This window comes from Pipistrellus hanaki (assembly GCF_964339955.1).
Source record: "Pipistrellus hanaki genome assembly, chromosome: 16".
NCBI classification, from domain to species: Eukaryota; Metazoa; Chordata; class Mammalia; order Chiroptera; family Vespertilionidae; genus Pipistrellus; species Pipistrellus hanaki.
In genome coordinates, this window is record NC_140518.1 from 45,730,902 (window position 1) to 45,754,667 (window position 23,766).

Consider the following 23,766-nt stretch of genomic DNA (forward strand, 5'->3'; position numbering starts at 1 on the left):
ATTCAAACAAACATCTGTATTCACACAATTTCAGTAGACTAACCTGAATGGGAGCTAAGCAGATAACTGAAACACTGCCCAACTCTCCAAATGGATTTGGGGCACTCCTGGTAGCCATGCCCCAGAACAAAATTCTTGACCAACATCTCAGTGAGAACCTACTGGAAGAGTTAAGACTGCATCCAGTCCTTATTCTGGGTAGCAAAATGGCTAGTCCCAAGCAAACAAACAGCAAAGTGAACTCAAAATTCTTTAATCGAATTTGAATTCTCTTACCTCTGAAGGTTTTTTTCTGGTGATTCCAAAAGAATAGAGCGGCATGTCAGGTGTCCTTTGCCTGGCTCAGAGAAGCATCTCTGTGGCCCCGAACTTCATCAGGTGGACCTCCCCTGGAGATCCTCAGGGCCTGGCACCTTGGCGGGGAGCCTGTTCATCACAGGCATCTGAGAGTAGGTGCGGGTAGGCACCTGTGTCTTATCTCTTGGGGCCTCCAAATGTTTTGTCATAAATCAGCGAGTGAGATACAAGACACCTTAATGAGCCAATTAATTAGGAGTTGTTTAGTGTGTGTGGCCCAGAGGGAGGTGTCTCTTCCAAATCTCTGAGCACCACATATGGGAAGTTTCCTGTATTTATACTCTTCCAGCTTCTTTGTTTGCAGATATTACAAAGAGCTCGGTGTGAGTTATTGTTACAGACAGTTTGTGATCTTGAATACATAAAGAACAAACATTTGGCATAAGAATATGGGAATTATTATCGGTATTAGTCCGTTTTGTTAGATGGCTAGCTTGCAAGGTCAGACAGTTAAGTGTATTTTTTTCTATTATATTCAAACTAAAAGTCATTTTATAGAATAAGAGACTGTCTTAAAGTGACAGAGTGTATAGGACAAGGGACTATCTAACAATAGCAGAGGATTTGAAACAGCAGTTTTATACAAGATGGAGCTTACTATGTTTCAGTATAATTCCTCCAACTTTTCTTTTTCTAGATTATATTTAGTTATTCTTTGATATTGTACATTTCCACATAAATTTTAGAATTAGCTTGTCAATTTCCACACATACACAAAACCTTGGATTTGTATTGGAATTACAAGGGGAATTTTTGTGTGGAAAGGTGGTAAATTATTATTTAATTTCTTTAATGAATATGGCCCTTTTCAAATTTTCTATTTATTGTCGATTTTAGTAAGTTGTCTTTTTCTTTAAGTTGTTAATGAATTCGTTTCATCTAAAATTTGGAATACTGGCATAACATTATTCACAATAGTATCCAGATTTTTTCTTTTTGGAGATTTGTTTTTTTAACTTATTAAGGCGTTTGAGTAGGGAAATAATTAAGTGAAATTCATGATGTTTAATTTTTTTATGGCAGTGTGGGGGCAGGAAGTAGTTGGGAGTGAGGTTCCCTGACATTAGGAAAGGAAGATAAACGTGTGCAGCTTCAGAAAACCCCCTGTGTTCTGGCTCACAGGTGTACTTGCCCCGTTTCTCAGCTTTTCTGACCCACAAGCCTCTCGTCAAGTTCCTGGTGCTCCAGCGTTATTTGCACTTCACTTTTTTATTAATGACTTGATTGGTTTCATTAAAAATGGACACATTTTTCATCTTATTTATCGAATGAGTGACTCAATCTGAGCGGGGGAAGCTAAGTGGTTGTGTATAACCCCAAATCATGAAGACTGAAGTGGAAATTGGATTTTGTGCTGCATGAACAGAAGTTCTTCATTGCCATTTCGACTCCCCTGGGAACTCCTAGTTTTCTCTTCAGCACTTAGGATGAAGCATTATTATATGATTAAATAATACTGATTTGAGAAGAAATTTTGTTGGAAGTTATATTTCATTCTTGGTATTTTTAGGGTTGATAGTATAGTTTGGTCTGGATTTGATCAGCACTAGTTCACAATGGAGATGATTGAATAAAAACAAAAATATACTAATACTTTTGTTTTTATTTCTGATAAGGGCTAATTATTTCTTATAGACTTACGCTCCTAGCTTTCGGGATCTGACTTCTCTCTCCTTTCTGACTTCTCAGTCACGGGCCCTTCTGCTGGGGAAGCCCGGCATGTTTTAGGCTGGCAGCCTGCCCCTGCCTCCCCTCGCAGAGAGCCAAGGGCATTGCCATTCTTCCAAAACAGCATATACCTTTGGGAAGCAGGGGTCAAAGAATTCGGCATGATGTATTTTAATTTTTTATCTAGGTCTCTGGGGAGTAAGCAAAATAAGTCACCCTAGGTCACTGAGATTCTAGTAGGTCTTAATTTTAATTGAGGTCTTGGCCTGTGGCATCTCATCCTGTGGTGGGCATGGTGAACGCACTCTGGCAGGCGCCTCGTGTTGCTGCTTGTTGCACAGAAGTGCCCTCAAGTAGCTTTTGTGAGACACCAGTTTTTATTTCCCATCTGTGTGAACAGACACTTTCTTAAAATCCAATAAAAATGAACTTTGAGAATGAAATGTAAAAGGCCCTACAAATAGTTCAGAGTTATTATTAGGTTCAACAGTCATAAAGTTATTTTGTTAAATTACTGTAAATTGTAAAAATCCTTACTCCTAATTTCTGTAGTTACTTTGTGGCTAGCCAGGACCACATCATTCACTGTGGACCTCACTCTCAGGAATTCTGTCCCAGACCTGCTTCTTGTTGCCCCATTGCTCCTTCTCCCATAGAACACTTTTTTTTTTTTTTTGTATAGCAGAGGTGGAGATTTATTGAAGAACAAGTACAGACTCCCACATGGGGAGGGGAAGAGTCCCCAGAATACCTTACTCTTGAATTTAGGATCTTGGTGAAGCCAAGTGCTACTTGGAAGGGCAGTCTCTTGAGTCACATTTGAACAGTGGCTCAAGTTAAGCTACATGGAAGCAGAAGCCCAATTTAAAATTTAATTAACACTGTAAAAGGTGTTTTTGAAGCATCAGTTAATCAGTCATTGAATTGCTTAACCAAGCAACAGAACTGGAACTATATTAATTTGAGAGAATGGGTAAAATTTCTCAAATCAGTTTGTTACCAAGATGTAAAGAAATGTTTTCAAGAGAATTCCCAAAAAATCCCAGATAATGGATTGCCTCCAAATAAACATAAAAACCAGAAAAACAAAAATGAAGTATCCTGGATGATGTATTCCAGGCTATGCATTTAGTGTTAGAGGGAGGATTACCAACTCATTGTTCCAGACCATGAACCTTCAAAGTAGAAGTGTTTCCCTGAGGACTCTGGTTATGGTTATAGTTATGGTAAATTTATCGTAACCATAACCATGACCATGACCAAAGATAAGTTTGTTTTTTTTCCGTTCTTTCCACGATTAGAATTGAACTACTACTTCTTCTTCTTCTTTTTTTTTTTAAATATGTTTTATTAATTTTTTACAGAGAGGATGAGAGAGAGTTAGAAACATCGATGAGAGAGAATCATCGACCAGCTGCCTCTTGCACACCTCCTACTGGGGATGTGCCCGCAACCAAGGTACATGCCCTTGACTGGAATTGAACCTGGGACTCTTCAGTCTGCAGGCCGACGCTCTATCCACTGAGCCAAACCGGTTTCGGCAGAATTGAACTTCTATGACTATATTAGTGTCAGCAAAATTTGATTTGGCTTCGAAGCTGAAATGCTTAAATCAATGTGGTGGGGATTTAAAATTTCATTTGCTAGTTGATATTGTGATTTATTTTTACTTGTTTAATAATGAACAAGTATAGTATTTTTGTTAAAGTTACTTTTTAAATGTTGTTTAATTTTTTTTCTAATCTAAATGATGTTTTATGTTGTTTACTTTTCAGGAATTACCCAACTCTGTCTTCCTGGTGATGGAGGTAAGTAGTATCCAAGTTTCTGCTTAATTTATTTCAATTCCTTTTGATTAATATGCACTTTAAAATTGAGAGTATATAATTATTTGAAATTTTGAATTAATAAAGTTGATTCAGTGATTTAGCTCTCACTTTATAAGGAAAATAGTCTTAAATTTTTTTATTCTAAGGTTTTTCAGACTAACATTATATACAAATGAATTTTTAATTAAAATTGATAACGGATTGAATTAATCTTGAACTGGTATCCTTATTTTAATTACTCTTTCTTTTATGTATCAGTATTGCAATGGTGGAGACCTGGCAGATTATTTGCAAGGTAATTTTTGTGTGTGTCAGTGTTCAGTAAAGATGCACTCTAATCTGTTTAATTCTGAGTTATTTCTGAAATGCAATCTCTGCTTTCTGCACTTATATATAGAAATATTCAATAAATATTTGTGTATTTGCTTAACACATTGTGGACGGATCACAAGAATTCTCCCTTCATATTACAGTGTTTTACAAAGTGTCATACTTTAAAAAGATATTAGCTTGTAAGAACATGTAATAAATATGTAATAAATAACTTCAAAACGCCATGGGTATTTACAGACAGTCCTTGGGTTACGGTGGACTCCATGTGAGTCGTTTCATGGTTACGTCTCCATCTCCCATTTATTTATTTAAAAAAAAAAAAGTTCCATCATTTCGATGTATGTACACATGTGCTTTATGTTTTTTATTATTTATTTACCACAAGTAAAGGTCAGGAATTATCATTCTTTTAAATTTTTTTTACTGTTTCACTTCATTCCTGCTGTGTGTGTGCTCCATGTGAGTGACGTGGGTGCTTATGTGGGTGGGTTCCGACTCACGGTGAAAATTGCTGTACATCACCCGTAGGAGCGAATCTGTGACGTGACCCAAGGACCTACTCTGATTTTAAAGCGTGCCTTTAACATTTATGTAAAACATTTTTAGTACTTATTCAGCAGAAACATATTTGGCCACTGGGCAAAGCCAGCAATGAAACTACTGGTCCACAGTGTGTTTATTACAGTCACTTTGCTGGTTAACACAGTTTGTTCTCACGCTACCCTCGGGTATCGCTGCTTCCTTTGTGTATGCCTCCCTTCCCGTGTTGGAGAGGCGGGTCCTCTTCCCCAGAGAGAAAGAAATCACATGGATTTCTCTTCTTCCGGGGTTGCCATCAGTGAACCTTGCGCCCTTGGCGTTTCTTTCATAATGAAAATAAAATTGTAATGGGAGAATGAATCCAAGAATATGTTGATTAATGTGAATGTTTTATGTAAATTAAAAATGTTATAAGGGATTAAAAGTAACATTGACAATATTTTGTGTCACAGAGTAAGATTTTAGTATTAGATCGTTTTTGAAATTATGTGTCCAAAATGTGTACATATAGGATAAGCATTCAGGTCAAATTGAGTTTCTCAAAAGTATTTTTTTTCTTTTTTAAAAATTTTTATTTATTTATTAAAATGTTTTTATTAAGGTATTATATGTGTACATATCTTACCATTGCCCCTCAAAAGTATTTTTAAAAAATATATTTTTATTGATTTAGAGAGAAAGAGAAAGGGAGAGATAGAAACATCAGTGATGAAAGAGAATCATTGATTGCCTGCTCTTACATGCCCCCCACTGGGGTTCGAGCCCACAGCCCCCCCTAACCAGGAATAGAACTGTAACCTTCTGGTTCATAGGTCGATGCTCAACCACTTGAGACACACTGGCTGTGCAAAGTTTTTTTTGTTGTTTTTTTAAAATGATATTAGTGGAGGTAAGCATCTACTTGATTACCCCTTAGAGATGCAAGAGAAATATGCAAAAATATTGTGAAAGGCTCACAATTCAACCCATAAATAGATCATAAGAACTGATGGTAAAAACACGAAGACATTGATAGATATACCCACAAAAAGTATGTACAGTATACAAAAGAGAAGCAACACATTAAAGATGTTCAGTTTCACCTAGTAAATAGGGAATGCAGTTTAAAGTGAGATTGGCTCTGGCTGGTATCTCAGTGGTTATAGGGTGTCATCCTGTGCACCGAAGAGGTCATGCGTTCGATTCCCGGTCAAAGGCAAGTCCTTAGTTACAGGTTTGGGGAGTGTGTGGGAGGCAACCAATGGATGTGTCTCTCACATCAATGTTTCTCTTTCTCTCTCTCCTCTCTCCTCCTCCTCCTTTCTCTACCTCCACCCACCTTCTTTCCTCCATCCCTTCCATTTTCTCTAAAAATCTATGGAAAAAATATCCTCAGGTGAGGAATAACAACAAAACTTAAAATACTGGTGAAAATCAAAAGTTGTGTAGAGAATAATATAAAGAACACTGATGTGCTGGCCAGTTTGGCTCGGTGGATAGAGCATTAGTCTGAAGGGTACCAGGCTTGATTCCTATTAAGGGCACATGCCTGGATTTTGGGCTTGATACCTAGTGGGGGGCATGCAGGAAGCAGCCGATCAATAATTCTCTCTCATCATTAATGTTCCTATCTCCCTCTCCCTTCCTCTCTGAAATCAATTTTAAAAAAAACAAAACAAAAAACACTGGTATCCCCCACCCCCACAATTAAAGAAAAGAAATTATAAATACAGGTGAGGCTCTGAAACTCCTTCTGTAGCCAATTCCTGTCTTCCCCTTTAGAGACAACCATTACCTTGAATTTGGTAGTTTATTACATCCGGTATGTGTTTTTGTATTGTTCCCAACTCAGATTGTCTTTTTTAAAAATAAGTAAATTTAGTTAAAAAAATTTTTTTAATATCATTCACCAGTAGAAAGCAGTGAGACAGGAACTTTTACTCACTACTGGTGGGAAGGAGTGGAAGCTGGAAGACTCAGTCTCAGTCTTGAGTTCCATGGCATTCTTAGTGAGGTAGATAAAAGCACCTTTCTCTGGGGTAAGAATGAGTGGCAGCTTGTCAGTTCAGAGCCCTCATTAGAACATTAATTTCCTTCATTAACAAAAGTTTAGGTGCTAGGATTGTGTAGCAGGCTTAAGTTAGCTTCGACAGCGCTGTGTCTGTGATATGAACTCTGTGTTTGATGTTGCAGAGCCATAGTGTTAGGAGGAGACTGGAGCGTGAAGAGCTTACTTGTCATGGGAGTAAGACAGGCCAGCAGGTTTGCAGCACGCTCCCTGTTCACATTACTTGTTGTGTCTGATGTTAGTCAGTTATTTAACCTCTCCCTGCCCTGTTTGCGCCAGTTCTAGGTACTTCCACCATAATCAGCTTTTCTATAGACATCTTTGCGAGCATTTTCCCACAAACATTTTTGCCAAATAAATAATTGCCTCTAGGCAATTTTGCAATGAAAAAAGGTAAACTCATGGCAAATAAAAGGTACCTTTAAGAGCTTATAATGAAACATGAAATAATGAATGAAAAAAATAAAAAATCCTATTGTGAAATATGAAATAAATGCATTTAAAATGTGTGTAGATTCATGGCAATACTGTGTAAATAATGATTTTATCTTGTGGATTGTAACAAGCACTTGTCTTTATTCTGTGGGAAACGTGGGCCCAACCATATTCCCCCAAAGAAGGCCCGCACCTTACTATGACTGACTTATTTCACTTAGCATGATACTCTGACTCCCAGTGTACTGTATTCTAAAATAAGAAACTGACTGTTGGAGCAAATCATCATCTGGAAGAAATGCTAATATTTTAAGACCCTTCCACATCTACTTAGTACTCTATAGGTCATTATGCGGGCTGGCTGTGGTTTATATATAATACGAAAATGGGAGTAATAGCAAGAATTTCATCAATAGAGCAATAAAACCAAACAGTAACAACAACAACAACAAAAAAACCCAAACTTTCAACCGGTTATTTTACCTTTTTTTACAGCAAAATTGCCTTATAGCCAGTTAGTTTTGCAGCCAAAATGCTTGTGACAAATATATACTGCAAAGACCTATGGCCGAAAATACCTGCCACAGTCTTTATTGTTCAAATCACTTGAAAGACTTATAGCCTGGCCAGTGTGGCTCCATGGTGGAGCATTGACCCATGAACCAGGAGGTCATGGTTTGATTCATGGTCAGGACACATGCCCAGGTTTCCTCCAGGTTTTCAGCTCAATCCCTGGTAGAGGGCATGCAGGAGGCAGCCAATCAATGATTTTCTCTCATCATTGATGTTTCTGTCTCTCCCTTTTCTCTTCCTCTCTGTAAAATCAATTACAAACATTTTTTTTTTTTAAAGAAAAGACATAATATAAATTTTGTTCTAAAAAAATTGTCTAGCCCTTGGTTGTAGGGCTCCTCCCTGGTCCAGAACCTGATCTGGGTTTGTGCAGGGGGTAGCCAATCGATGTGTCTCTCTTACATCAATGTTTCTGTCTGTCTTTCCCTCTCCTAATCTCCCTAAAAATCAGTGGAAAAATACCCTCAGGTGAGGATTAACAATAAACGAACAAACAAATAAATAAATAAATAAATAAATAAATAAATAAAGTACTATAAAAATAATTAAAACATTGCCTAGACTGATACTGTTCATTATGGTAGCCACACGGGGCTGTCAAGCTCTTGAAACGTGCCCAGTCTGAGTTGAGATGTGCTATATAAATGTATACAATTGATAAATATTTTTACAAAGTAATTTCCTTGTAAGTCTAGTGTCCACCTGGCATCACACATAGTCATTTACAGTAGTATTGACTACATTCTCTATGCTGTGCTTTATATCCCCATCATACTTCGTCATCATTCACCTCTTTCAGTCCCCCAACCCCTCCCCTCTGGCAACCCTCAGTTTGTTACTGTATCTATGAAGTTTGTTTGTTTATTTTGTTCTTTAGATTCCACATATAAGTGAAGTAATATGGTATTTGTTTTTCTCTGTCTGACTTACTTCATTTGGCATAATACCCTCTAGGTCCATCCATGTTGTTGTAAGATTTTGTTCTTTTTTTATGGCCAAGTTATATTCCATCATATATACACCACTTTTTAAGAATATATATTTTATTGATTTTTTTACAGAGAGGAAGAGAGAAGGATAGAGAGTCAGAAACATTGATGAGAGAAACATCGATAAGCTGCCTCTTGCACATACCCCCACTGGGGATGTGCCCGCAACCAAGGTACATGCCCTTGACTGGAATCGAACCTGGGACCCTTCAGTCCGCAGGCTGACGCTCTATCCACTGAGCCAAACTGGTTTCCGTTGTACCACTGATTTTTTATCCAGTCATCTATTGATGACCACTAGGTTGTTTTCATATATTGGCTATTGTAAATAACCCTACTACAAACACGGGTACATACTATCTTTTCAAATTAATGTTTTGGATTTCTACAGAAAAATACCCAAAAATGGAATTGCGAGGAACTTTCATACTGTTTTTCATAGTGATTGCACCAATCTTTCTTTCCACCAACAGTGCATGCACAAAAATTCCTTTTTGTCCACATCCTCGACAATATTTGTTGTTTGTTGATTTATTGATGATAGCCATTCTGACAGAAATGAGGTGATAACGCATTCTGAATTAATTTGTATTTTTCTTTTAAAAAATATTTTTTATTGATTTCAGATAGGAAGGAAGAGGGAGAGAGAGATGGAAACATCAGTGATAAGAGAGCATGTTCCACACTGAGGATTGTGCCCTGACAGGGAATCGAACTGTAACCTCAACCACAGATTCATAGGTCAAAGACACTCAACCACTGAGCCATGCCTGACTGGGCATTAATTTGTATTTTTCTGATGATTAGTGAAGTTAAGCATCTTTTCATATGTGTGTTAGCCATCTTTTCATATTCTAATTGGATTTTTTATGTGTGTGTGTTAAATTGTCAGAGTTTCTTATCTGTTTGGGATATTAATCCCTTACTGGATATATTATTGGTGAATATTTCTCCCAATTAGTATGTTGTTTTTTGGTTTTGTTAGTGGTTTCATAAAAACACTTAAAAAAAACTTTATTGTTGAAAGTATGAAATATGTCTCCTTTCCCCCCATTAAACTCCTCCAGCCTGCCCATGCTGTCTGCCTCCCAGGCTCTCACCACCTAATTGTCCGTGTCCATGGGTGATGCATGTATATATATTCACCAGGTCTCTGGTTGATTACCTCCCACCCACCCACCCTGCCCTGCCTTCTTTGTGAGATTCCGCACTCTGTTCCATGCTTCTATGTCTCTGGATCCACTCCTTTCATTAGTTTATTTTGTTCATTAGATTCCACATATGAGTGCGATCATGTGATACTTGTCTTTCTCTGACTGGCTTATTTCACTCAGCATGATACTCTCCAGGTCCCTCCATGCTGTCTCAAAGGGTAAGAGCTCCTTCTTTTTACTGCTGCACAGTATTCCATGGTGTATATGTACCACAGCTTTCTATCCACTCATCTGCTGATGGGCACGTGGCTGTTTCCAGATCTTAACTATTATAAATTATGCCGCTATGAACACAGGGTACATACATTCTTTCTGATGGATGTTTTGGGTTTATTAGGATATATTGCTAGAAGTGGGGTCACTGGGTCAAATGACAGTTCCATATTTAATTGTTTGAGGCAGCTCCACAGTGGCTGCACCAGCCTGCATTACCACCAGCAGTGCACTAGGGTTCCCTTTTCTCCACATCCTCGCCAGCACTTGTCATTGGTTGATGGTAGCCATTCTGACAGGGGTGAGGTGAATCTCGTTTTAATTTACATCTCTCTGATGACCAGTGACTTTGAGCATTTTTTCATTTGTCTCTTGGCCGTCTGTGTGTCAATCTTGGAGAAGGATCTTTTTAGGTCCTTTGCCCATTTTATAATTGGATTGTTTGACTTCCTTTTGTTAAGTTATATTATATATATATATATATATATATATATATATATATATATATATATGTTAACCCTTTATCAGATGTATTATTGCCAAATATGTTCTCCCTTTTCATTTTGTTGACAGTTTCATTTGCTGTGCAGAAGCTTTTCATTTTGATGTAGTCCCATTTGTTTATTTTCTCCTTAGTTTCATTTGCCCTTAGAGATGTATTCATAACATATTGCTATGAGAGAGGTCTGAGATTTTGATGCCTATGGCTTCTTCTAGGATTTTTATGGTTTCCCGACTTACATTTAGGTCTTTCATCTATTTTGAGTTTATTCTTGTGTATTGTGTAAGTTGATAGTCTAGTTTCATTTTTTTTCCATGTATCTGTCCAATTTTCCCAACATCATTTATTGAAAAGACCGTCTTGACTCCATTATATACTCTTGCCTCCTTTGTTAAATATTGAGTGTAATGGTTTGAGTCAATTTTGGGGGTCTCTGTTCTGTTTCATTGATCTGTTCTTGTGCCAGTACCAGGCTGTTTTGGTTACGGAGCTTTGTAATATAACTTGATATCTGGTATTGTGATTCCTCCAACTTCGTTCTTCTTTCTCAAGATTGCTGCAGCTACTTGGGGTCTTTTTTGATTCAATATAAATTTTTGGAGTATTTGTTTGTTGGAGTATAAATTTGTTCTAGATCTGTGAAATATGCCATTGGTATTTTAATAGGGATTGAATTGAATCTATATATTGCTTTGGGTAGTATATACATTTTAATTTGTTTATTCTTTCACTTGTTTATATCTCCTGTCTCTTTTTTCAATATCCTGTAGTTTTCCAAGTACAAGTATTTTACCTCCTTGGTTAAGTTTATTCCTAAGTATCTTAATTTTGTTGTTGTAATGGTAAATGGGATTGCTTGTTTAGTTTCTCTTTCTGATTACTCATTATTGGTGTATAGAAAAGCTATCCTGCTACATGGCCAAATTCTTTTATTAAAACCTAGTAGTATTTTGGTGGAGTCTTTAGGGTTTTTTATGTACAATATCACATCATTAGTGAAAAATGAGAATTTTACTTCCTCCTTTCCAATTTGGATGCCTTTTATTTCTTCTTGTCTGATCGCTCTGGCTAGGGCTTCCAGTACTATCTCTATATATAAAGAGTCAGGGTCCGTAACATCCAAAATGACCAAAGGGATGACTAAATGCCACGCTGCACGCACAGCAAGCTTGCGTGGGTGAGGACTGGCAAGTGGGCTGAACTGCTGACCTCTCTGAGAGAGAGAGAGAGAGAGAGAGAGAGAGAGAGAGAGAGAGAGAGAGAGGGAGGGAGAGAGACAGACATGGGGCTGATCAGCAGCAGCCATGGCTGCTGATGAGTACTGGAGAGAACAGCAGGTCTGATCTGCAGCCTCCGTGGCAGCTGCTGATTAGCCTCTCTTTCTCTGGGACTTGTCAGCAACCAATCCCCCCCTCCCCCCTCAGAGATCTGAAGTTCAGCCCATTCACCAGCAGCCTGGGATGGCTGCTGATCAGTCCTGCCTTTCTGATCAGGTCCAGAGATAGGCCCAGAGATGCTCTCTGGCATAGAAACCGACCAATCAGAACCAAATCTGGGTGAAAAGCAAGGAGCCAGTGGCTGCCTAGGAGGTGGAGCTGTTGATGCTGACTGGCATAGAAACTGACTAATTTGAGTGAACTGTGAAGGCAGAACCTAAGGTGGGGGCTGAGGAGGGGTTTTAAGGGCAATAGCTGTTTGGTCTAAGGTGTAAGAAAGTGGTTCGATTTTTTAATGACTGGTGTGGCAGTACATTGCATATGGCTGGCTATCAGTCCAGATATAGATAGGGATTATGTGTTTTGTCTGCCAAGAGCAATCTCCTCCTACTGAAAAAGGTACCCCACCCCCATTTAAGCAATCCTATCCTATATAACCTATATATACTGATAAAAGGGTAATATGCTAATTAGACCGGATTGACCAGCCATCTTCCGGACAAAGCCATGGTAGTGGGGCCCAAGGCAGAGGCTGTTAGGGGAGATCAGGCCAGCAGGGGAGGGCCGTTGGGGGAAAGATCAGGCCAGCAGGGGAAGGCAGTTAGGGGCAATTAGGCAGGCAGAGGCAGATTGGGGTTATCAGGCAGGCTGGTGAGCAGTTAGGAACCAGCTGTTAAAGATTGCGAACCGGCAGTCACAGGGATCGGGCCTAAACTGGCAGTTGGACATCCCCCAAGGGGTCCCTGATTGAGAAGGGTAGAGGCTGGGGTGAGAGACATCTCCCCCCCATGCACGAATTTCATGCACTGGGCCATTAGTGTTGAATAAGAGTTGTGAAAGTGGACATTCCTGTCTTGTTACTGTTTTTAGGGGACATACTTTTAGTTTTTGCCCATTGGGAATGATGTTGGCTTTAGATTTGTCATGTTGAGATATGCACCCTCTGTCCCCACTTTGCTGAGAGTTTTAATAAAAAATGGGTGTTGAATTTTGATGGATGCTTTTTCTACATCTATTGATATGATCATGTGATTTTTGTCTTTCAATTTGTTTATGTGATGTATCATGTTTATTGATTTGCAACTATTGCACCAACCTTGCATCCCTAGAATAAATCACAGTTGGTCATGGTGTATGACCTTTTTAATATATTGCTGGATCTGATTTGTTGAGGATTTTCACATCTGTGTTCATCAGGGATATTGGCTTGTAATTTTCTTTATAGTGTCTTTATCTGGTTTTGGAATTAGGATAATGCTGGCCTCATTAAAAGAGCTTGGAAGTATTCCTTCCTCTAGAATTTTTTTTTTTTTTTGAACAATTTAAGTACCCTGTTTTCCCAAAAATAAGACAGTGTCTTATATTAATTTTTTCTCCCAAAGTTGCGCTAGGTCTTATTTTCAGGGGATGTCTTATCTTTCCATGAGCTAGATCTTATCTTTGGAGGATGTCTTATTTTCTGGGAAACACGGTAGTACATGTGTTTTCTTCCTTGAATGTCTGGTAAAACTTCCCTATGAAACCATCTGGACCTGGGCTTTTGTTTGCTGGGAGTTGTTTTTATTATTGCTTCTATTTCGTCAGTTGTTATTGACCTATTCAGGTTTTCTGATTCTTCCTGATTCAGTTTTGGGAGATTGCATTTTTCTAGGAATTTTTCCATTTCATCCACATTGTCTAGCTTGTTGACATATAGATGTTAATAGTATTTTCTTACAGTCCTCTATTTCTGTGGTGTTTTGTTTCTGATTTTATTTATTTGGGTCCTCTCTTTGTTTCTTGACGAGTCTGTAATGGTTCATCAGTCTTGTTTATCCTTTCAAAGAACCAGTTCTTGGTTTCATTAATTTTTTTGTATTGTTATTTTAGTCTCTATCTTATTTATGCTCTAACTTTTATTATTTCCTTTCTTCTATTTACTCTGAACTTTTCTTGTTCTTTCTTTTATTTAAAAAATTAATCTTTATTGTTCAGATTATTACAATAATTTCTCCTTTTCCCCCACATAGCTCTCCACCCAGTTCCCACCCCACCCTCTGCCCTTACTTCCCCCGCACTGTCCTCATCCATAGGTGTATAATTTTTGTCCAATCTCTTCCTGCACCCCCTTTACCCATTTCCTCTTGAGAATTATCAGTCCAGTCCCTTTCTATGCCCCTGATTCTATTATATTCACTAGTTTATTCTGTTCCTCAAATTTTTAATTCACTTGATTTTTGGGTTCACTTGTTGCTAGGTATGTATTTGTTGTTCATAATTTTTATCTTTACCTTTTTCTTCTTCCTCTTCTTAAAGAATACCTTTCAGCATTTCATATAATACTGGTTTGGTGGTGATGAATTCCTTTAGCTTTTTATTATCTCTGAAGCTCTTTATCTGACCTTCCGTTCTGAATGATAACTTTGCTGGGTAGAGTAATCTTGGTTGTAGATTTTTGTTATTCACCACTTGCCATTCCTGTCTGGCCTACATAGTTTCTATTGAGAAATCAGCTGACAATTGTATGGGTGGTCTCTTGTAGGTAATTAACTGTCTTTCTCTGGCTGCTTTTAAGATTCTCTTCTTATCTTTTGCCTTTGGCATTTTAATTATGATGTGTCTTGGTGTGGTCCTCTTTGGATTCCTTTTGTTTGGGGTTCTCTGCTCTTCCTGTTCTTGTAAGTCTATTTCTTTCAACCAGGTGGGGTAAGTTTTCAGTCATTATTTCTTCAAATAGGTTTTAAGTATCTTGCTCTCTCTCTTCTTCTGGCACCCCCATAATTCTGATGTTGGTACGTTTGAAGTTGTCCCAGAGACTTCTTACACTATCTTCAAATTTTTGGATTCATTTTCCTTTTTTCTTTTCCAGTTGAGTGTTTTTTGCTTCTTTGTATTTCGAATCTTTGACTTGATTCTTGTGTTCCTCTAGTCTTCTGTTGGGTCTCTGTACAATATTATTTGAGTCAGTGTATGTTTAATTTCTAGTTGGTACTTTTTCATATCCTCGAGGGTCTGAATTTATCAGCCTTTTCTAGGAAATTCTTGAAAAACCTTATAAATGTGGTTTTGAATTCTATATCCAGTTGTTTATTTTTCTCCATTTTTTTCATTTGTGATCTGTTACTTTGTCTCCGCATTTTCGCTGCTTCCCTGAATTGGTAGGGTAGCTTTGTGTGGTAGGTTTCCTATATGGCCCAGTGGGTCAGCCTCCCCAGTCACCTGCGGTGGACACTCTTAGTGCATCCCTTTGTGGACTGTGTGTACAGCCTTGTTATAGTTAAGTCTTGATTGTTGTTGGTATCACTGGGAGGAATTGACCTCCAGAGCAATTGACTGTGAGGATCAGCTGTGTCTATGCCGGGAGACCTATGCTGGACACAGCCTTATAGGACCAGACTTGCAAAATTGCAAAAGCCTCTGCAGTCAGCTTGGATGTGGCAGAGTCTCAGAGCTGAGCCGACAGTCTTGGCTTCCCGTCAGCCCTGCCTTTGCATGCGCACCTCCAGACCTCTGCCTTCCACACTCCCCTGAGTTTCCGCCTGACATTCCAGATTCCCCCAGGCTCACCCGGAACTGGGGTTCAATGCAGTCAGGAGCTTCTGACTCCCTTCCACTAGGGAGAGCTAGCAGCAACCTCTGCAGTCAGTCATATGCACTGATGTGTGTGTGCCTCCAGACCACTGCCCTCTGCAGCCTCCTCTTCAAGTCTCGGTGTGCCTCTCTCTCTACCTGACAGTCCAGAATCCATCCCCCTTTCCCCCATATGAGCCTTGGTCCACGGTGTCTCGCCCAGAACTGGGATTCAGTGCAGTTGGACCTGGGGTTCAGTGCAGTCGGGGGCTTCCCTCTCTCTCCCGCCAGAGAATGCCAGCCAGGCACTCAGCTGCCCTTCCTCTCCACGTGCACGTCTTTGTACCTCAGTCCTTTACAACTCCTCTGATTCTCCTTTTGCTTTCCTCTTTTTTTCTAGTTGTAGAATTTCCACTCAGCCAGCTTTTCTGTGGTTCTGGGTAATGTCCATTCTGTCTTTTAGTTGTAGTTTTGAAATTGTTGTGTGAGGCAGCAGTTTAGGTGTTTTATCTATGCTGCCATCTTGGTTTTTTCTTCCTCTTGTTCTCTCTTTTTAAAAAAAATATTTTTATTGATTTCAAATAGAAATGGAGAGGAAGAGATAGATAGAAACATCAATGATGATAAGGAATCATTGATCAGCTGCCTTCTGCATGCCCCTACTGGGGACTGTGTCCAAAACCTAGGCATGTGCCCTTGACCTGAATTGAATCAGGGACCCTTCAGTCCATAGGCTGATATTCTATCCATTGAGATAAACTAGCTATGGCTCCTGTTGTTCTCTTTCTAGTTCTTTAAGTCGTTAGGATTAAATCGTTTATTATTAATTTTTCTTGTGTTTTGAGGAAGGCTTGCAGTGGTATGAACTTCCCTCTCAGGACTGCTTTTGCTATGTCCCAGAGATTTTGGGTGGTTGTGTGTTCATTTTCATTTGTTTCAGGAAGTTTTTTATTTCTTTCTTGGTCTCATTGGTAACACATTCATTGTTTAAAACGTGCTCTTTAGCTTCCGTGTTTGAATGTTTTTGGGTGTTTTTATTGTAGTTGATTTTTTTAATTAATTTTATTTTTTTGTTATTCCTCACCTTATGATATTTTCCCATTGATTTTTAGGGAGAGTGGAAAAGAGGAAAAACAGAGAGAAATGTCAATGTGAGTGAAACACATGGATTGGTTGCCTCCTACATAATCCCCGACCAGGGTCTGAGCCTGGAAGAAGCCTGCAACCAAGGTACATGCCCCTGATCGGAATCGAACCCAGGGTCCTTCAGTCCACAGGCAGATACTTTGTCCACTGAGCCAAACCAGCCAGGGCTACTGTAGTTTTTAATTTCATTCTTCTATGATCTGAGAAGATTCTTGATATTATATCAATTTTTTTGAACTTGTAGAGACTTGTTTTGTGTCTTAACATGTGGTTTATCTTTGTGAATGACCCATGTGCACTTGAGAAGAATGTATATTCTGCTGCTTTGGGGTGAAATGTTCTATAAATGTCTGTTAAATCTATCTGATCTAGTGTGTCCTTAAGAGTCACTGATGCCAAAGCCAGTTTGGCTCAGTGGATGGAGCATCGGCCTGTGAACTGAAGGGTCCCAGGTTCGATTCCAGTCAAGGGCATGTACCTTGGTTGTTGGCACATCCCCAGTGGGGGGTGTGCAGGAGGCAGCTGATTTATGTTTCTCTCTCATGGATGTTTCTAACTCTCTGTCCCTCTCTCTTCTTCTCTGTAAAAAATCAATAAAATAATTAAAATATATTTTCAAAAGTCACTGTTTTCTTGTTAATTTTTGTCTGGAAGATCTATCCAATGAAGTCAGCAGGGTGTTACAGTCCCCTACTATGGTTGTATTGTTGTTGATCTTTCCCTTAAAGTAATCTAGAAGTTTTTTCACATGTTTAGGTGCACCTATATGTCAAGTAGGGTTATATCGGTTATATCCTCTTGTTGGATCAATCCCTTAAATATATTGTAGTGACCTTTGTTGTCTCTTGTAATGACCTGAATTTTGAAGTCTATTTTGTCAGATATGAGTATTGCTACCCCAGCTTTTTTTTTTCCCCTCCCATTTTCATGGAAAATTTTTCCATCTCTTCACTCTCATCCTGTGTTTTGTTTTTTGTTTTTACAGAGGAAGGGAGAGGGATAGAGAGCTAGAAACACCGATGAGAGAGAAACATCGATCAGCTGCCTCCTGCACACCTCCCACTGGGGATGTGCCTGCAACCAAGGTACATGCCCTTGACCAGAATTGAACCTGGGACCCTTCAGTCCACAGGCTGACACTCTTATCGACTGAGCCAAACTGGTTTCGGCTTGTGTGAGTCTTTTGTTCTGAGGTGGGTTTCTTGTAGATAACATATAGTTGGGTCAGGTTTTTATATCCATTCAGCTACCCTATGCCTTTTGATTAGAGCATTTAATCCATTTACATTTAAGGTTATAATTGACTAATGGCCCAGTACATGAAATTCATGCATGGGGTGGGGGTTGTTCCTCAGCCTGGCCTGCACCATCTTTAATCTGGGACCCCTCGAAGGATGTTCTACTGCTGGTTTACAGGGATCGGTTCTAAACTGGCAGTCGGACATCCCTCTCACAATCCAGGACTGCTGGCTCCTAACCTCTCACCTGCATTCCTGCCTGCCTGATTGCCTCTAACCCCTCTGCCTGCCGGCCTGCTTGCCCTCAAATGCCCCCTGTCAGCCTGATACCCTCAACTGACCCTGTGCCAGCCTGCTCACCCCCTTTTCTCCCCACTGGCTTGCTTGTCCCCAGCTGCCCCCCTGCTGGTCTGCTCGCTCCAAACTGCCCCTTCCACTGTTCTGATCACCTCCAACTGACCCCCACTGATGCCTGCTTGACCCCAACTGGCCCTGCTGCTGGTCTGATTACCCCCAATGGCCACGCTCCCCCACCAGCCTGATCATCATCCACAACTGCCCTCCCCTCTTGGCCTCTAACTGTCTCTGCCTCAGCCCAACCACCATGGCTTTGTCCAGAAGAACATTCGGAAAGTCTCCTGGAAGGTCTCCCAGTCTAATTACCATATTATCCTTTTATTAGTATAGATAGCTAGTTCATTGCCATCTTAATTCTGTATGCCTAGGTTTCTCTCTGTCACCTTCTCATTACAGCAGTCCTTTAGCATTTCTTGTAATGCTGTCTTGGTGATGATGAACTCCTTTAGTCTTTCTTCTTCTTCTTTTTTTTTTTTTTTTTTTTTTTGTCTTGGAAGCTCTTTATTTCACTATTTTGAATGATAGCCTTGCTGGATATAGTAATCTTGGTCTCAGATCCTTGCTTTCCGTTACCCTGAGTACTTCATGCCATTCCCTTCTGGCCTGGAGAGTTTCTGATGAGAAATCAGGTGTCAGCCTTATGGGAACTCCTTTGTAGGTAACAGTTTGATTTTCTCTTGCTGCCTTTAAGATTCTCTATCTTTAATTTTTGACATTTTAATTATGATTTATCTGTACATGGGCCTGTTTGGGTTCTTCTTGCTTGGGACTCGGTGTACCTCCTGACCTTGTGTGACATTTTCCTTAATCAGGTTAGAGGAGTTTTCTACTGTTATTTACTCAAACATGTTCTCTATTCCTTTCTCCCTTTCTGCCTCTACTGGCACACCTGCTATGTGAATATTGTTATGTTTCATGTTGTCCCACAGCTCCCTTCAACTGTCCTGTTTTCTTTTTTTTTTTTCACTCTGATTGAGTGATTTTTTTCAATCCTGTCTTCTAATTCACAGATCTGATCCTCAGCTTCCTCTAATCTGCTGTGTATTCCTTCCAATGTGTTCTTTATTTGTGCTCTGTCATTCTTTATATTTTCATAGTTACTATATCTTTTCTCATGTTGTTGAGCATCTTTACCATCATTATTCTGAACTCTATATCAGATAAATTTCTTAACTCCATTTTATTTATCTCTTCTGAAGAATTCTCTTGTTCTTTTCTTTGGGGTTGTTTTTTTGTCTTTTCATTTTGAGTGCCTGTTTACATTTGTGACTATATATTAGGTAGATCTGCTACACCTCCCAATCTTAAATGCTAGACAATGCCAAATGCTATTTCTGACTAATTAGATTAAGCAAAGCCTCCAGAGACTGCCTCTGCTTACAGACTTATTGGATTTAGACTTGAATAGCCCTCAGGCAATTGTCCACAGGTTTGGTGAGAGTTTTTTCTAACAGGGTGGGGCGATTACTTCATAAGGTCAACTGCATGCCTTATTTATTGGCCTTGAGGCTAATTATTATTCTCAGTCTCTTAATGGGCCTCCACAAGTCCACACCACAGGCTAAGGTGTTTTCCAACATGGTGGGTCATCTGTCTTCCCCCCAGGCAAAACCATCTAGATAGCAATTGTCTTCATGAGAAAGATGACCTGTGCAGTAGGAGGAAATGACTCAGCACAGGAAACCCAGGTGCTGCCTTCTGAGCTCTAGCCCCAGAGCCCCCAACCCTAGCTTCTGCTGGCACAGCTCCAGACCACTCTTCCCTCCCTCTGTTAGAGCCCTACGTGTGTGGCTGCACGGGGAATTTTATGTGTTGGCCCTTTTAAGAGGGTGCCTGCATTTCCAGCCATCTCTTTCTAGCAGACAGCAACGCTGCTGCTTTTCACAGCCAGGTGTTATGTGGGTACCCTTCTCAGTTCTGGTGCTCTTTGTTGGGGGGCCCAATTTGGGGATAAGACTCCAGAGTTCTCAGTGGCAACCCCCCACAGCTGAGATATCCCTCCCAAACTTCAGTTGCTGTCTGTGGGTGCCCAGCCAGCCCTTTTGAGCCTCCTCCCCTCCTCTATGTGGTCTCCACTCTCCATCCTTGGTTATCAGGGTTCTCTTCAGTGAGTCTTGAGTTTATTATTCAGGAAGTTTTTCTGTATTTTAGTTGTAATTCCAGTTAGGCCCTGGAAGCGTGTCCATGCAGCATCCACTTACTCCGCTGCCATTTTTAATCTTACTAAAAACACTTTATAGTTCTATGTACTCCCATTTGTTTAGTCCTACTTTTGTTTCCTTTGCCTAAGGAGATATGTCAGGAAAAAAAAATCTACACTAATAAAAGAGTAAGATGCAGATTGACTGTACATTTGCAATAACCACCAGCCAATCAGGAGTGGGTATGCAAATTAACCCAACAAAGATTGTGGGTTAATTTGCATACACAGGCAGCACCCCAGGTGTTCCAAGCCTCTGGGCAGCATGGGAAGGCGGAAAGGCAGCTCCAGCCGGAGCGAAGGCAGCAGGGGAAGGAAGGCCTATTCTTGCACGAATCTTCATGCACCGGGCCTCTAGTGTTTAATAAGTCAAGGAATTCTTTTTATTTTTATTTTATTTATTGATTTGAGAGAGAGGGAGGGAGGGAGAGAGGGAGAAAAAAAGAGAGAGGGAGGAAGGAAGAAAGGAAGAAAGCATTTCTTTTAAAATTTATTTATTGATAATTTTTTTCTCCAGTGAACTAATTCTTTTTTTCTTTTTCTTTTAAAATATATTTTATTGATCTTTTACAGAGAGCAAGGGAGAGGGATAGAGAATTAGAAACATCGATGAGAGAGAAACATGGATCAGCTGCCTCTTGCACACCTCCTACTGGGAATGTCCCCGCAACCAAGGTACATGCCCCTGACCGGAATCGAACCTGTGACCCTTGAGTCCACAGACTGACACTCTATCCACTGAGCCAAACCGGTCAGGGCATGTCAAGAAGTTTAATGCCTATGTTTTCTTCTTTTGCTTCCCTTGCCTGAGGAGGTATGTTCAGAAAAAATGTTTAGCAATGTCAGTTTACTGCCCATGTTTTCTTCTAGGCGTTTCATAGTTTGGGTTCTGATATTTAGGTCTTTAATCCATTTGGAGTTTATTCTTCTATGTTATAACAAGGTGGTCTAGTTTCATTGTTTTAAGGGAGCTCCCTTGTAGGACTGCCTTTCTCTTCCTGCTTTTAAGTTTCTCTTTTTGTCTTTATTCTTTGCCATTGTAATTATGATGTGTCTTGATGTGGGCTTCTTTGGGTCTCTGTACTTCCTGAACTTTTTTGTCTGTTTTCTTGAAGGTTAGGGGAAGTTTTCAGGCATTATATCTTCAGATAAATTCTCAATGCCTCTACTCCTCTGGTACCCCTGTGATGCAGATGTTGTCACTCTCAATGTTGCCTTAGAGGTCCCTTAATGTATCCTCATTTTTTAAAAAGTTCTTTTTTTTTTTTCTTTTTGCTGTTCTGATTGGGTGTTTTCTTTTTTTAGATTTTTAGGGAGAGTGTTAATGTTATTTTTCGCTTCTTTATCTTAATTGCTTATGTAAAGGTTATGTAGAACATATTATGGAGTTATATGGATGATTTAGAGTTTCAATGAATTATACTTGTGACTTATTTTTTTAACTTTTATTTATTGATTTATTTTAGAGAGCAAGAAAGGGAGGGAGTGGGGAGAGAGAAACATCATTTGTTGTTCCATTTATTCATTGGTTGATTTTGTATGTGCTCTGACTGAGGATCAAACTGCAACTTTGGCATATCAGGACAGCACTCTACCCAACTGAGCTACCTGGCCAGGGCTACTCATGACTTTTAGATTCATTGCAATAAGAAGTTTGTATTTGTGTACTTGACTGTATTTGAGTACTTATTTAAAGTCTTCATTATTAAATGTGCTGTCCTGTTTGTCGCAGAAATCTGGTGTGGTTGGTCTGTTTTCAGCTTTATATGGATGTGGGGTGGGCACAGTTGGGTCATCTTCCAGGATCACACACAACGCAGGGGAGGAACTAGGATCTGAGCAAAGGCACCCTGACTCCAAACCAAGCTGTTAATAAAGCATTATATAATACAACCCAGCGTGCACATAGAAACACTACAGTGTTTGCTTACTGCATAACAACTGTCCTCAAAAATAACATTCCTGTTACCTTTTATAGCAGTTAAAACAGGTTAAAACATCTCTTCTTAAAGGTGTCTTTAGTTATAAAGATTATGTGGTGGGACAGGAGTGTGAGGCAGATGTGGGAACACAACAGACTCCTGACAGGTCTCAGTGACAGCAATGGCCAACCCTCTCCATTCAAGGATTTCACCTGCTTTAAGCTTGTGCTCATAAAATGGTTGGAATTAAATGTGGACATTAACTCAGATATTTGACTAAAATGAAGGGGAACTTATTATTTGGCTTGTAGAGGGGACTCACGTTTGCTGAGCACCTGTTATATTGAGGGAAATGAGAAAGGAAAAACAAAATGAACACCAGTGAAAACGATGCAAACATAAATCAGTTCCCTTTACAACAAACTAATTAAACTTTTGAGATATTTAATATCTCTTCAGAGACTTAAATTATTAAAGTAAAAGAAAAGGGAGAAAATTTGAATCCAGTTTTTTCCATGGTCTCCTTAGCAACTCACTTCTATTGCTGGCATGTACAGATGGTATTTGATTTTTCGTGGTTAAACATTTATGCGACTCCTTTCCTACCAGCTAAAGGAACTCTCAGCGAAGATACCATCAGAGTGTTTCTGCATCAGATTGCAGCTGCCATGCGAATTCTGCACGGCAAGGGCATCATCCACAGGGATCTCAAGCCACAGAACATCTTGCTGTCTTACGCCAATCGCAGGAAATCCGGTGTCAGTGGTATTCGCATCAAAATAGGTAAATGGCTGTGCACTGTTTCATGCAAAGAACATTTTTGAGTCTCTGTTTTTAGATAATTATAGTTCATCTTTGTTAGAATGAGTGAGTTTGTTGATGCACTTTGAAAGTTTTTATTGAGTTCAGTGAGGTGAACACTTTACATTACTGGCAGCATATGCTAAATTTTGCACAGGGGCTCAGATTAGGAATTCCAACAGGAAATACTGCTCCTCCTTCTCCGAGGGAAGTTATAATCCAGTTCTTGGTGTTGGTGGCAAAGTTATAATCCAGTTCTATAACTCATGGAATTTTAACATAAGAAATCTAAGAAGCCCTGACCGGTTTGGCTTAGTGGGTAGAGCATCAGTCTGTGGACTGAAGGGTCCCAGGTTCAGTTCCGGTCAAAGGCATGTACCGTGGTTGCGAGCACATCCCCAGTAGGAGGTGTGCAAG

The 23,766-nt window shown here is 39.6% G+C and overlaps 1 protein-coding gene across 3 annotated transcripts in view; it reads left to right on the forward strand.

The window, feature by feature from the left end:
- The window catches only part of ULK2 (unc-51 like autophagy activating kinase 2), a 101,281-nt gene that overhangs the window by 13,959 nt on the left and 63,556 nt on the right, over positions 1-23,766 (forward strand). For all 3 annotated transcript variants that reach the window (XM_084861425.1, XM_084861426.1, XM_084861427.1), the window contains exons 4-6: positions 3,801-3,833; positions 4,113-4,149; positions 23,158-23,331. In XM_084861425.1, the coding sequence (XP_084717551.1) occupies positions 3,801-3,833; positions 4,113-4,149; positions 23,158-23,331 (244 nt within the window). The remainder of the gene's footprint in view (positions 1-3,800; positions 3,834-4,112; positions 4,150-23,157; positions 23,332-23,766) is intronic.